Raw genomic sequence first — 15,777 nt, 5'->3', positions numbered from 1 at the left:
CGTCCGTCCGTCTGTCCGTCTTACGATAACTCTCGTTAAACTCATCCTATCGGACTTGAAATTTGCTACACATGTAGTATGGGCAAATGAGGAGTTAAGTTCGAAGATGGCGAAATCGGTCAAGTGGTTGACCAGTGGGGTCATATAGGTGGATGGGTATTATGCATCAAAATTTCAAAATTGTCATAGAAGGCAGAAATTTGGCACTGAGGTTGTAATGGTGTCTAATGAAAGAGTATGAATTTAAGTTGGAAAAAATTTTATTTTGAAAGACCCTAGGGGTGACCATACTGATTTGTCAAAATCGTCATATCGAGTTGAAATTTGGTAGATAGGTTGCGTATGGGGTTTAAGGGAAGAACATTAAATGAAATTGGTCAAATTTTTTATCTGAGGGACCCGAGGGTGACCCATATCGATTTTTGAAAAATCATTTAATTGAGCTGAAATTTACCATTGACGTTTCTAATAGCTCCTAATGAAATAATATGAAGTTAAATTAGTAAAAATTTTATGTGGAGCGATCCTAGGGGTGGCCCATACCGATTTTTATAAATTGTCTTAAAAAGATGAAATTCGGTATGGTGATACTTAATGGTCTCGTATGGAATATATCAAGTTAAAAGCGAACAAAGTGGAACCAGAGTAGCCTAGGGGTGACCCATACCGCTATCTCTATTTCATAGTTAAAGTAGCTATTTTAAAAATGGTAACTGATATTCGAGAAAATTGGTCATACTTGAATTGGCGAGATGAGAAGAAATAAAATTAAAGTGAAAGCTATTCATTGCGTTTTCTATACAGTTCAAAAAGGCACGCAAAAAGGCATAATAGGAACAAATAGCAACAAGGCTGACTTTTTGCACACACTGGTCACCCCCATTGTTTGGAAAACGGGCGTAGCGACTAAAAGTTGGCGTGGTCCTGCAGGGTTAGATTAGCTTAATAAATGTAAAGTAAACTTTAAGATTTTTTGCCAGGAGGACCCAGTGGGTTTTTGGAATTGGTTAAAGAAGCTGCAATTTTGCAGCGACGATTGCGAATAATTCGCAATCGACAAAAATTTCCCCATAATGACCGGTACCAACTACTATTAGTAGTTGGTTTGTACCGGTCACTTGACAAACATTGGAAGAGGACTCTGTCCCTGACTCGGGCTATATAAACACTGCACACTGTAGGTTTTAATCTGAAATATGTATGTAGGCATAAATCAGTAAAAGGCTTATGTCAACCGATCGACGAGAATAGTAGCCAAGCCTCAGCCAGAATTTAAAACCTTCACACATATGTATTTCAGACTCAAAGCTAATTCTTACGATAGTTATCTCAACCTAGTATGGAGAACGAGACATTTGACAACTTATCATTTCTCATTTCGTTTCCTCGTTATCTTCCACAAATTTCCAAGGTCCACAAAATCACTACAAGAAAATATAAAATGAAAACGTGTTCGTCACAGTATTAAACAGTTAAGTTAACGTAACACCCGTGAGTATTTATAAGCATAATGACTTATTGAGGAAAGTCAGGCACACTCACGTCAAGTTTGTAAATAATATTTTATAAAATGTTTAAAATATTTTTGACGTTTGCCAAACTTGTAAACTCATTACTAATTACTAAATACATATTATTTCACGAGGAAATTCCTCAATCATTGATAATTTTAAAATCCGTACAAGTTTTGTATAATAGCTATGCACACTTTTACGGAATAAAAGGAAGCCTTCATCTGACTAGGGATTGCAAATATTTTGTATTTTATTTTGAAGGAAAATAGTGTTCTATTAAATAATTAAATGTCTTTCAGTGAGCTACAAATTAATATAAAATTTAGTTTATCAACACTTTTGGATTCGTACACAAATTTGAAATATTTCCAAATGCAAATAAGGACCCCCTTTCATTTTGAGGCTAAAATTATTGCTGCATCATAAATGAGTCGTGAATGAGCCGTTAATAAGCCGGCCAAAAAATTATCAATTTGCATTTTTTTGTATCCCCGAAAATTATCTTGGGGTCCAAACATGTTTAAAACCTTAATCTTTCACGAGTTGATGACTTGTTGCATACATAAGACAAACTGGTAGGTATTAATTTGTAAGTTTAAACACTTAAGGATTTTATGTACCAAGGATTGTGTGAATTTACCTCAATATCTAACTATTCAAATAAAGGTAGTACTTACTTTTTTTAAAATCCAGAATGTTAAACGAATTAGATCACTGCACAAAACTCAAACTTCAGCTTTTATGCATCAAGTTAATTTTGATTTTTCATTGAAGAGTTCTGAGACTAATTCAGTGGATACAATAAATCCATGAAAGTTATTCACATTAGTTATCACGAAATTTATTTTTATTACTTTTTCAAAATTAAAAAAAAATTGAAATCAAGCATATTTTTAATAAATATTTTAAATGCCACACTAACAACTTGTTTATGTAAATGAGTTTATTTTTTGTATATTATTTATACGTATTTAGATGAAGCAAAGTTTATTCATTTCCTGAGATATTTTTCAAATTAAAACATGAGCGAGATCTTAGCTGACCAAATAAATTTCAAACTCGCTACTAATAAAATAAAATATCTGATCACATACATATTTATTTAACCGGCGTTATTATTCATACTTGCATCCGGTATACATACATAAGTATTGGTTTTGTGAATAGTGACCAAGATACATTCAGTTGTATTAGTTAACTATCATCAGCAATTTCTCCAATTTGTTAAAGTATATTTTATTTATTTTTATCAAACTCAGCACATTCTGCATCGATGCATAGACGACTAGCGATGATGATTAAATATTAATTATGACTTCGTATTCTATAAATGCATACATATCAAAATGATGATCCCAAAATCCAAGAGGCTAGACATGAATTTACTTTTCGAATTAGCTCACGCTAAAACTATATATATATTTACATACTATGTGACGTGTACCATGTACATGGGTGGGGAAGCTGTGAGGTTGAATTGTGCATTACCATACCAAGATTGGATGGTCTAATCCTATATATAACATGGTCAAGCGATGATAAAATTTCATGGAACAATTTTCCCATCTCCTCAACCATCCACACCCACTGTGGTAATTTAAATGTACATGTTCTTGATGCTCTGTCGACCATACGTACCTATAAATATGACTCAGATATATGTATGTACGTATGCATGCGCGGACGTTAACTGCGAGTGGAGAAATGTTTATAAAATATGCAACATCGACAAGTTAAATTAAATTTGTGGATTGCATAAATATGTAATGTTCATAACTTAATACAATTTGTTACGTCATCCATTCACTGAGAAAATTATTCACACATACATATGCAAATAGCTTAAATTTTTAGCCCGACTAAAAATATTTGTTATTCCAATTTAAATTTAACTAATGTGAACATTCGTGTACGTGCTTTAATCAAAAAGTCTGAGAACTACCCACTATACCCACTATAATCTCATAAGTTTGGTAAATAATTATTTTAGTTGTAAGCTTAATTTTGATTCAGTGTAAATGGAATACAATCTAAAACAACGTAAGTATATATTTTCTAAAAAATTGATAATAATCAGATTATTCACAGATTATTAACCGTGAATTTCTTTATTAATTAATGGGGTTTGCACGACCTCTATAACTGTGGATGCGCAAACAAATATTCGTCCATTTACTAATGTTTACATGAAAAACCATTTTGAGTAACTCTTTCGTAAATGATTATTAATTTCTATTAATTTTTACCAAATGGCATCTGCAACTATGGTCCTCCAAATGTCTCCACGCTTAATTCTAATGAAACATTGATATAAATATTTACATTATTACAGATGTAGGCGTCATAGCTAATTTGAAGCCCAAACCATCCACACGACCCAACCAAACCATTTTGCGTACTTTGCAATGTTGGTTTGCCTAGTAGTAGCAATATTAATATTGCTTTGCATTTTTGTAAAGATTTATTGGGATGATAATTCCCAGGATTTCCAAGAAGTTCTCCCAAAAATTTATTGGAAAAGAAGTGGAACAAACGAATTCATTGGTAAGTAAAAATTTAAAATACGAATATTTTTTACTTATTTTTGCATCATCTAATCTTTGTTGTATTATAGTGACAATAGGAGAAACAAATCTCAACGACCCTTTGAAAGATAATGCCAGCGCTGTAGCTGAAAATCCGGATCACCAAGGAGAACAAATTTTCAAGGCTGGAATTGAAACGGCTGTTCACCAGGAAGGTTAGCTTTACCTATGTAAATCCGGCGTTGACGAGAAAAATGTAACAAAAATTATCAGTACATATTTTTGTTTTATTTCCAGCCTCAAGCCTCCTTTCTGACGACGAGTGGACGGATATTGATGAGTGATGAAACAAAAAATGACAATTAGAGCTCAAAATAATTTTAAAAAAATATTGGCATATGATTATATTTTAAACTTTTACACATACCCTATCCTTTTTAAATATTTGTAAAACAAAACATGTCATATTGATCCTCATTTCTCCTATCTCACTGTTCATGGGCCCATCAATCAAACCGAGCTTACTGTAATAAATAAGATACATTTGGCTTGTAAATATAATATTATTTTATTCGTGCATGTTTCACAAACGTGCATAAAATGCATGAAGCTCAATTCATGCAAGGAATTTCATATTTAGAAAATACTTAATATTTTGCTACACTCCCGACGAACCAAAATCTTCAACTTTTGTACAAAATTTGTACTTCTAGATTAATGCATATTTACCGTTAAGATGTGAAGCCGATTGGTATTAATTTTGTACAAGTCGTTTGCACAAAATTCGCACTAACAAATTCTCAATGCAAGTTTGTTTGTGCAATATATGTACAAAATTAACACAAAAAAGTATGTACGAATTCTATACGAATTTGGTGATAATGAATATTCATAAATGTGGTGAGAATTTTGTGTGAATTTGGTACGACTTTGGTGCAAATCTTATGCTAATGATACGCATGAAATTAATACAAATTTATTTATACTCAAATTTCATTTCGTTATTTATTACAACTTCAACATTTTAATGATACATAAATGTTAAACTATTCTATATTATTTAAAGATGAATTACAAATTGGGACACAAAAGTATTTATCGTCATTGATCGGCAGAATTATACATTTCCGGCGCAAGGAGATGGAGGAAATTACAATACAGTTGTGTGATAGATCACTCAAAATACATATGTCTAGTCTAGAACTTCTACATGGATAAAATTCCACATCTTGTTTAACTTTAAAAAACTTAGCCTCAAATCGGTGTCAGAATCTTACTAATTAGCATGCAGTACTTTTTATCAGAAGTTAACCACACATTGTCACCACTTTTTGTACTTGGTCCACTAATTAACAACTTATTGCCTCCTGCTAAAGATGAAAATCTATCAATTTCACCTACTCGGTGAATTACCTGACTAAGATGGGATGATTTAGATCGAATCATTCGTTTCAAAGTTTGCATATAATTCTCGAATTCAAATGCGCTATAATTATCCAAGGGTCCATGATTCTCAACATCTAATTTTACATGCAATAAACTATGCATGTTATAGATCATTAGTTCTGGGAAATATAGACTTGGAATTTGTTTTACAAAATTATCTAATAATCTTGTGCAAAATTAACCCAATCTGGCTTCTTTGAACAATTAGAGAGAAATATATAAATTGCTGTATGAAATAACAAGAAATGCTGATACTTCTTGTCATCTAAAATTTTCCGTAGAGCAGCTGGACCAACATAAAGTAAAAATAATCGAAATTCCGTAGCCTTCCAATGCCTGAGGTCTTGAAGACTTCTACATTTTCGCGAAAAGTCTCTAGATATTTGAGATCGAAAGGACGTGAGCCGATCAGAAATTATAGTTTTTTGCAAATTAGACAATTTGTGTGGTTTTCTGCCCTCAGTCCAAACAAGTAATAACTTTTTCATAGTACCTAATAAACACAAATGCATATAATCTAGTGGAATCTGTGAGATCATTCCTATTGACAGAGTTTCTAAAGGAGAAGGACTAATTAATTTATGATGTGACTCGTACCAGCGTTCTTTGAATGATTGGTCAGTGTATTGATCACATTCTTTCTTAATTGGGTAAAGAATTCTAGAATTTTTATAAGTACCCCGTCTGTAGCAACGCTCACAACCGAAATATGCATTGTGTGGTTTAATTTGTTTCAAAAAACTTCTCGCAGGTGCATCTGCTGTGATGCAACTTATTCGAACAGAGTAAATAATGTCCCCTACTTTTAATGTTCCCTACTTTTAATGTTCCCTACTTTTATCCTCCAGAGCCTTCATTTCATTAACAAACGGTGATAAGAAGGACTCGATTGATTGTGGTTTTTGGCACCCATAAAATAAGCTAATAATGAGGAACAGCTAACAGTTGAGGAAGGATCCTGGTCTATTTTACCAAGAATCGGCCAAAATTGCTGATTTGAACTTTTGGAAATTGGAAGCCCGTCTACACCTATCTTAATCGATATTAAATTCTCAATACTTCTTAAATTGGAGGCTGATTCTTCGATAACTTGACACATTTAATAATTTTCGTAATTTGTGATGTTAATCCAAAGTGATGAAATGACCCCCCTGCTATTGCTATAGTGCTGATATTTCTGTCTGTTTTCAATAATGTACGTGGATCTATAGGAAACCTTCGAACGGCATCCATTGTCTAAGTAGTCCTAAAAGTGGTGACAATGCATTGTGATTAATATTATAGTTTGTTGCCCAGTTACCTAGCTGCCATAATTTGAAACATTGTTCTCCACAATTTGCAATTCATTCTTATCGCTACCTGAGTTATCACTAATACTACTTAACCTAAAACTATCACTAACAACCTCCAAGTTATCGGTGAGAATGTCTACCTCCACACTATTATTATTATTGTGCCAGACTACTTGATCCGTCGACGTTGGAGTCGACGTTGTCCGTATCCGTTTCAGCGCTTCCTGAAGTCGTTTCTCCACTCGACGTTTCTGTGTTTGATGTGACGTCAGCATTATTTGAAGTAATTTTCATTCGGAACCAGCATCCAATTTTCTGATTTATTTCAGTATCTTTCACAGAAGGGTGTGAATTTCCAGTCTTCACAGCATCTGTTGTGTGTTTGTATAAATATTAATTTTTCATTTTTCATTTATTAAAAATAAATTATAGCAACTGACCTCTAATTAGCTGAGCTGATAAACGATCTGCAAAAGGGATCTTGTTGCTCTTTGCTGTGTATCGGATTTTGCTACGCAGATCATTTCCAATCATGGAAGAAAGCATCGCGTACACATCCTGGGCCAGCGTGTTTCCATTATTTTTTGAAAGAAGGGAAACCTGAAAATAATAGGGCGGTGTTACAATTTTTTTACATATTTGCATTTAATGACTGCAAACAAAATATTTGCTTTCTTAGTATTTATTTACACACCTCTTGATTGTAAAAGGACGGATTCTTCAGTATCTCTTCAATTTGTTCTAAAGCTTTATAATGAACTTATTCCACTATGTTGTATCTGGTTGATTTCCATTTTTTGTAAATATTTATGTATGTAGGTATGTCATTTATAATTTTCTGATTTGTAAATTACAAGTTGTAATTGTATAAAATAAATAACATTTGAATCAATACCAAGCAGCGCTAAACCGTTATTTTTCTTAATGTATGGTATAACTCGTTAATACCGCATAGTATTAGATTCATACCCCACGGTATTAACAAGCAATACCATCATGCACAAAAAAATCAATACCCCAAGTCACATTTTTATACCACGACGGTATAAACACAAAATAATACCGCTTGGTATTAAATCAATACCAAAGCGGTAGAGTCACATATGAATACCGCCTGGTATTGATCTGGTATTGATTTTTCTAAGAGTGTAAAAACCCGTGGCCCCCCAGCACCCAAAAAGGACCCTACTCCTTCCTCTCAGCTTGTCGAGCTATACTGATTTAGGCTGTAAAAACGACTTGTTTGGTAAAATTGTAATTTTGGAGATTTGGCCAAATTTAACGATTTGTCAATATTTGTTCTTCATCAAATTAGTTCGTCATTTTTTGGGTATAATTGCTTCAATGCACAGAATGTATCTATAACTTATTAGAGTAAATTAAAATTTCAAACAAAATTCAATATGGCTTTTAAATTTGTCAATATGTCACTTTTTCACTCGTATCTTTGTAACTATTAAATTGTGCAAATTTTATGAAATCGGGAGATATAATTTTCGAATTGTGTAAATTTTAAGTAATATTCAATTACAGGAGGGAATTTTTCTGCTAGTAATTAAGTAGTTTTCAAGCTACAAATTAAATATTAAAATTATTGACAAAACAGTTTTCCAATAAATTATAATTAGGCATTTCACGTTGGCAACTTTGTAAAATGCGTAAATTTCATAAAACATTTCAAGTTGTACAAAACAATGACGTCCTTAAGAGTAAACTTAGAAAACTCTGCGAGCTAATTTTCCTTAGAATATTAGTAAAAGTTTGTAACTTTATGGATTTTGTAAAGTTAACAAGGAAGGACTGCGTGAATTTCCTTGTATTTAGTAAACCCAAAAAATAAATCAAGCTTTAACACAAAAACGAAGGCACTATCGATGCAAGTCTTTCACGTGTACAACTCAGATCTCAATGGGACCAATTTTATTTTGTTCACCACAAAAAATAAGCATACCTATATTTTTGCAATTTTCCTAATGCGCTAATTTGAGCGCGCGGCGCGAATTTTAAACTGTTTTCCAGCCAAAACCTCGGTTTTTAAAAATTCTGTAAATTTTCGAATTTTAGCCCGAATCAAAAAAATCGAAAACATGTCCCTTCAGAATGACTTATCAGACTTATTAAAAATCCACTTGCAACATTTTTTGAAAATTTAAAAATTTGAAAGAGTTTGTAATTTTAATGAACTTCAGAAACTGGCAAATAATTCTGAGATTCAAATTTCAAGAGAATTTGATTTGTATAGGTCAAGTAGAACATTCTGAAGAGACATGTTTTCGATTTTTTTGATTCGGGCTAAAATTCGAAAATTTACAGAATTTTTAAAAACCGAGGTTTTGGCTGGAAAACAGTTTAAAATTCTACTTTTAGCCCTTGATTTAGTCTTTACAACATTGGTGTACGTACTGTATGGAACCAAGATCAGGTGAGATCAGCACAGCATTTTTTTCACAGTGCTAACTAATGAGGTTAATTCGTCAGTTGTTTAAATTCTTTGAAAATTAAGTTTCAAGGGTAATGTTGCCTTCCGAATTGGAAGGTTCCGAAACGTGTCTCTCTTCGACCATCCTGGCACAGTCATATTTTTTTGTGGGTTGGGTTACTTTTTAAAAAGTTTTGAAAGTGTAATTTGATTAACTAACATTTTTGCACTGAAAAACTTTGATCCGGAAGTTTAGGTAGGGTAAAATGTTTCACAAGTCTCATCGTCAATGATGAGCACTTTCTTTTATATTTTTTTACAAATTTTTCGAAGACCAATTTTTTCACGTTGCTCCTGGACTGCAATGTACTTTTGTATTTTTTCTATACCCGTGCCTTATTGCCCAGGTCAAGAACTTTAATTTGTGTTACTTTGAAAGTATCAAAATTCAAGTTCTTGGCTGCAGTAGAAATAAACCGTAGTAACGTTAGAAGTAGCTCACCCTGTCATAATGATTTAGACAGAACTTTGCACTGAAGGTGCGGAATAAGCCAACAAAGTGCATCACAATATTATTTATATATTCATTATATATATGCCGTTTACAGTGCAACAGAATCGGCAGGCCATTGCACCATTAGTGACTATCCGGGATACATAATTTTGAAAACTTTGTCAAAATTGTATGATCATTTCTCCCGGATATTCTGCACTATTGGTGCGTTTTGCATCCCATCTCCCAATTATTTCGGATCATTTTGGGTTACCGATTGTTAGATATCAACTGTGCTATTTATTTACTAAAAAATTCGATTCGATTTGTTCAATACCAATGGTGCGCCTAACATATTCAATAATTGTCAAGGGGATTTTTAATTAGCATCAATTCATGCAAAAAACTCGTTAACAGACAGACGGACGGACATGAGGAATTCAATAGCTCCCGTGCTACGCAGGGTGAGCTAATAAATAAAGCGGAGGGATTAGAAAAAACAGTTGTCACCCGTGGCACATTTTAGGGTGACTATTTGGCAAAATTTATTTTGTAATTCACTTCACCACACTCCTAATGCATCTAAAAGATCTTGTACATACTTAGTTTGCATTTGCCTTCGCTGATGAAGTGGCCCTCAGTACTTTTCATGTCACATCCCCTCGCGTTTTTATGGTAGTGCAAAACTCGCTGAGCGAAGTGTTGCCTTTCTAAGCGCCATATTTCGCCAAATCAATTAATTTGAATGCGGTTTTTTGCAAATCTTGAGTAAAGTGTATGGCCTTGAATTTCCTATTTTTTAATTTGCGGTACTTCACATTTTCGATGGTTAGTAGATCGGTCGCCGTATTAATGCCCGATGGTATAATTGGGACCTTTTTATAAAAAGTGGCAAAACCACCGAAATAAATAAAATCTGACGTGTGTGTAACATATGCTAAATTGATATAAAATAACTCCAAATTTGCAATTATATCAATTATGTCACCAGGAAATTGTGCGTATGTAGTTTGATTTGTCAATAACAATGCCCAAGTTTACACAATTTACTAAATTAGATGTGAATCGCCTGAAAATTTCTCATGTACGAGATTGAAATTTTAAAAACTTTCTAGCTTCAATTACATCAGATTAATTACCAGAAACATTAAAAAAATTGTTCAAGTCAAAAATTGAACGTCATCGTCACATTCTAATCGTATGAACCTGTCATAATTGGAAATTTTACAGATTTTCCGCTCCAGATTAATTACTAGATGCATACACCTAAAATATTTTGTAAAATTCAAAACTGAGCGCCATCCTTACATCCTAATCGTATCTGGGAGGAGTCCTGATCCGTCGTGAAGTCATTAAAGGCGAGGCACTGGTACATCCCCGCGTCGTCGGGGTGAACACGCACCAATTTCAAGACTTCGCGCGTCCCCACTTGGAATCTGGGGGCGGAGCTGGGCCCGACGAAAACCAAGGTGGATGTGTGAACTTTGACTACAAATAATTTTCTATAAAGGGGCCAGTCAACGGAAAGATATGCGTCTCGTGATTCCTAATTTTCGGCTTTATTTTTTGATATAACTCGTTACATATTCCTGGTTTAGCTTGAAAAAGTATGGGTAAATTGGTAAGAAAATTTTTAATGGCCACGATGAAACAAACATTTATTCATACATCAATTTATCACCAAATTGTAAATGCAATAAAAATGCAAGAAATTCAAATTTGCTACCCCAGGTGAATAATTTTTGAGGTAAATAATCCTCTCGAAAGTCTCTTTTTTAACTATTTACAACTAAATTGGGAGATAATGCAAACAAAGATTTATGTAACTTATATAAAAGGATTGGATAAGATCTGTGGGTCAACTTTCGAGCCAATTTTTCCCAAAAACGTTAATAATTCATTGGAAATTTTATTTAAAGGGTTTTTGCGCATTTGTTATCGAAATTAAAGCTTTTCGTAACAAAAAGCAATAATTCGAGAATAATTAACAGCGTAACTTCATAAAGCCCGAACCCATATGTCAATTTAGAATTCGCATTGAACTATGGCAAGCATCAAGAACGAGTAATAGAGATATCTAAGCAAAGTGTAAGTTAATCTGAGTTTTTTGAATTTTTCTAAAAAGGTGTTGAAATCTAACAAAAATAATAAATTTTGAAAAAATTATAAATTTGGAAAAATTAATCTACTTCTCTAAGATTCAGTCCAGCCAAATTATATCCTTAAGGACTAGTTACGTTATTAAACTTTACAAAAAAAATAGAAACGGCGTTGTTGACAATTGAGATTGGTTAATCACGAATAGACAGACAGTCACATCGGTTACACGAGGCCTAGCTCTGACCAAACGGAGAAAGTGAAAGGGAGTTCATTTCATTTTGGTGCAAATATGGGACCATCGGGTTTACTTTCACTTCATCTCGAAACAAATTTATTTCTACAATAAAACGATTTCTGTCCTGCTCCACTTTCACTTTGACTTTCTCTCCCGCTTCGAATCCCACTACGACTCGGATTGATTCCTCTTTTGACTCATTTTCACTTCGAAATTTCACTTACGAGTCGAGAAAAACATTTGTTAAGCTTTTTTGTTAAGATTGTGTAATGGATGGGATATTGTGATTTTGAATTCTAACGAAATTAGCAATTTCTTCAAGGATTCTTTCTCTTCTTGATTTTTTAGCGAAGCAAAACTCATTGTGATTACTTATTATAGGAAGCTTGCAGAAATTATATATCCATATGTTGCTTGTAAGTGTTCATATTTTAGAAATTAGAGAATAATGTACCCACTTTAGAGTTGACAAACCATTGCACGACTAACCGAGCGAAAAATTCAGTCCATAAGCTTACTTTCCCTCTATAAAAGAAGTAAAAGTTGGAAATTTAACCGTCACAAAGAAATTAAGGAATGATTGGGAATTTAAACACAGTACGAATTTCTCGGAAATTTCTTTCCACTTGTTTTCTTAATTTCCTCAAATTATTTTGCACATGTAATTTTTTTTAATACGTGTATGTGAAATATCTGTAATTACTTCCAATGTTTAAAATAATAATTTACGACGAGACTCATCATCATTTTATCAATTTAATGAGTAAATCGTCACTTTGTTTTGTAAAATGTGTCAAAAGTTTTAATCATTTTACTCGAATAATAAAACTGATTTACATGATTATCAAAATATGCATCCATATTTTAAATCGAGTCAATTAAATAATAATAATTTTGAATGTTTTTATTGAGAATTTACAAAAAATAAGCATAATTTCTGAAAAACTTCACAAACAAAAACATTTCCCAGTCGAATGGCTATACTTAAAATTCAAAAGTTGGTTTTCGAAAAAAATAAGCTTAAAATTTGATTTAGATATGCTAGCTTTTAAAACGCAATTCAATTTTATTCATTTATTTCCTAAATTAATTTCCACGTTATTCACATAATCATTATTACGAAAAAATTGAAGACGAAATTAATAACCATATTTACCAACTAAATAATGAAATCGTCATCATTTTTTTGTAAAATAAGTCAAAAGTTAATCATTTTACTCGTATTAAGAACAGTTTTGCAAGATTCTTAAAATATTTCAAATCGTGTAAATTAAAGAAAGTCAATATTACAATTCTCAAACAAATTGAAAAAATCAGCACAATTTCTGAAAATAATGTCAAACAGAAATATTTATTAATCGTATTGCAGCAGTCAGGGTTCGGAAAAACCCAGGGTTTTATTCAAAAAGTAACGACCCAGGGGTTTTAATGGGTTTTAATGGGTTTTATGGGTTTTATTGGGTTTTATTAGGTTTTACACAAGTAATACATTGAACAACAATTTTCACAACTATTGCAATCCAATTTCAGTAAATATGCAAATCCTCCTTGTCCATGTTAGAATTTGTATCCGTTTCGAAAGGGTCCTATTTAACTGATCATAGTTTAATACTTTATGAGACCATAATTACATATATTACCTTTTTCTCGAATACTTCCTCTCATCATAATGAAATCCAAGTTGTTTAGAGTTTTTTAAATTTAATGTTTCAATGCGATCTTAACGTGTATTGTCAATTCTGGAAAAAATCGAGTACTTATGAACAACGAAAGCACTAAACACGTATGTATTACGATCGAGAATATAATAAGTGCTTTTTACAAATATACTCTTTTGCTCATAATAAAGTACTTCGTTGTCCATAAGTAGTCGATTTTTCAAGAGGTGATAATTAAGATCGCTTTGAAACATTTAAAAAAACTTTATAAATTAAAAACATACTATAGTATTTTGTTTAATTTATTCGCTGAGATGAGAGGAAGTATTCGGGAAAAAAGTATTAATTATGTATGATCGCAAAATGTATTAAATTATGTATGATCAGTTAAACATACCTCGTTCCGGAATTAATTTTGTGTATTTTTTGTCACTTGAAACCTGTAATGGTAAGGGATGTCCGTGATTTATTCCTGGTTTTCAAAACTTAATCAAAATGAGGTGTTATGAGGTGTTAATCAAATAAACTACTTAGCTGCCATCAAACAATTTCGTCTAATGTATGACAGCTGTTTTCAGCTTCTAGAATATAGTTTTAAGCTAAAACACAGTTAAAACCCATTAAAACCCTAATAAAACCCATTAAAACCCAAATAAAACCCGTTGGGTTTTATTCATTAACAACCCATTAAAACCCATTAAAACCCAAAAGACCCAACCCAATAAAACCCTGGGTCGGAATACCCTGCCAGCAGTTAAAAGTCAGAATAAATTTCTTTGTAGAAAATATGTACACAATTTTATTTAGATGACATTATCGTTCAACCAGACTCCCTAACTCAACTGATAATAATACATTGTCCATTATCACGATAATCCCACCATCCGCATCCAACGTCGATGAAATTTTAAAAATTTAAACACATAAAAATATAAAAACAATTATCCTAAAATAAAGTTCAAGATTTTGAACCTGAAATTTTTCCAGTTTTTTCAAATTTAAGAAGTGTACCTGATGCAATTGAGGTTATTTTTTGATGCCGTGGTGCGTGATGCTGGTCCATAAGTTTGGCCAAGCAGGAGCACACACACCACGGCATCAAAAAATAACCTCAATTGCATCAGGTACACTTCTTAAATTTGAAAAAAACTGGAAAAATTTCAGGTTCAAAATCTTGAACTTTATTTTAGGATAATTGTTTTTATATTTTTATGTGTTTAAATTTTTAAAATTTCATCGACGTTGGATGCGGATGGTGGGATTATCGGATCGTGATGATGGACAATGTATTATTATCAGTTGAGTTAGGGACTCTGCGTTCAACACAAAGAAATGCGTAATTGAATTAATTTCCACGTTATCACTTTTACGAAGAAACATTTGAAATCTTCCGAAATTAATACTCATTTAATATCAAATTAATTTAGGAAAGAAATAAAACTCAATCAAGAAAATATACAGCAATCACCTAAACAAAACTTTGCAATCAATTTTATTACAAAAACTGACTTTGGACTTTTAAGTTGGCAATTCCAGCGTGAAATATTTTTCTTTAAACAGTGTTTCAAAAATGGTGCTTTTTTACATGTTAAATGAAAATATTAAGATGAAATTTCTTTAATTAACACAATTTAAAATATGCGTACATGTTTGGAAATTGTATATGTATTTCGAAAATTTTGTTAAACTGTTTTATCATTCGAGTAAAATGATTATATAACTTTTGAACTGTTTTACAAAAACGATTTAATTATTTAGTTGCGAGATGATTATTTATTTCGTCTTTGATTTTTTAATAGAATTTCATATTTCTGCTCATAATGTGGAAATTAATTTAGAAACTAACAATGGAGGTCTCCCAACGTATGCTCACAGATTTGGACCAAACTAGTGTCAATCGATCACAAATATAATTAGTATGAAATTTGCAAATGGAACTATCTGCCAATGCTCAAGTTTAGCGCAGATATTTGCATAAAAAGAGGAGAAAACGCACCCCTAAGGCTGGCAAATTTTTCATTTTCTAAATTTGCTGCGCATTTTTTCCGCTTTGGATGCAAATATCTCCGCGAAACCTGCGCATTGGCAGATAGTT

General features: G+C 32.4%; 1 protein-coding gene across 1 annotated transcript; it reads left to right on the top strand.

Moving 5' to 3' along the window:
* The first annotated feature begins 3,873 nt into the window (after positions 1-3,873).
* Positions 3,874-4,492, top strand: LOC110856420. Its single transcript, XM_022104904.2, has 3 exons — positions 3,874-4,058; positions 4,129-4,254; positions 4,337-4,492. The coding sequence occupies exons 1-3, from the start codon at positions 3,920-3,922 to the stop codon at positions 4,381-4,383; spliced, it is 312 nt and encodes a 103-aa protein (XP_021960596.1). The 5' UTR covers positions 3,874-3,919; the 3' UTR covers positions 4,384-4,492.
* Positions 4,493-15,777: the final 11,285 nt, after the last annotated feature.

Source organism: Folsomia candida, unplaced genomic scaffold (genome assembly GCF_002217175.1).
Source record: "Folsomia candida strain VU population unplaced genomic scaffold, ASM221717v1 Fcan01_Sc015, whole genome shotgun sequence".
In the NCBI taxonomy this organism is placed as follows: Eukaryota; Metazoa; Arthropoda; class Collembola; order Entomobryomorpha; family Isotomidae; genus Folsomia; species Folsomia candida.
The sequence above is the reverse complement of the archived record's forward strand: the minus strand, read 5'-3'. Positions and strand labels throughout refer to the sequence as shown.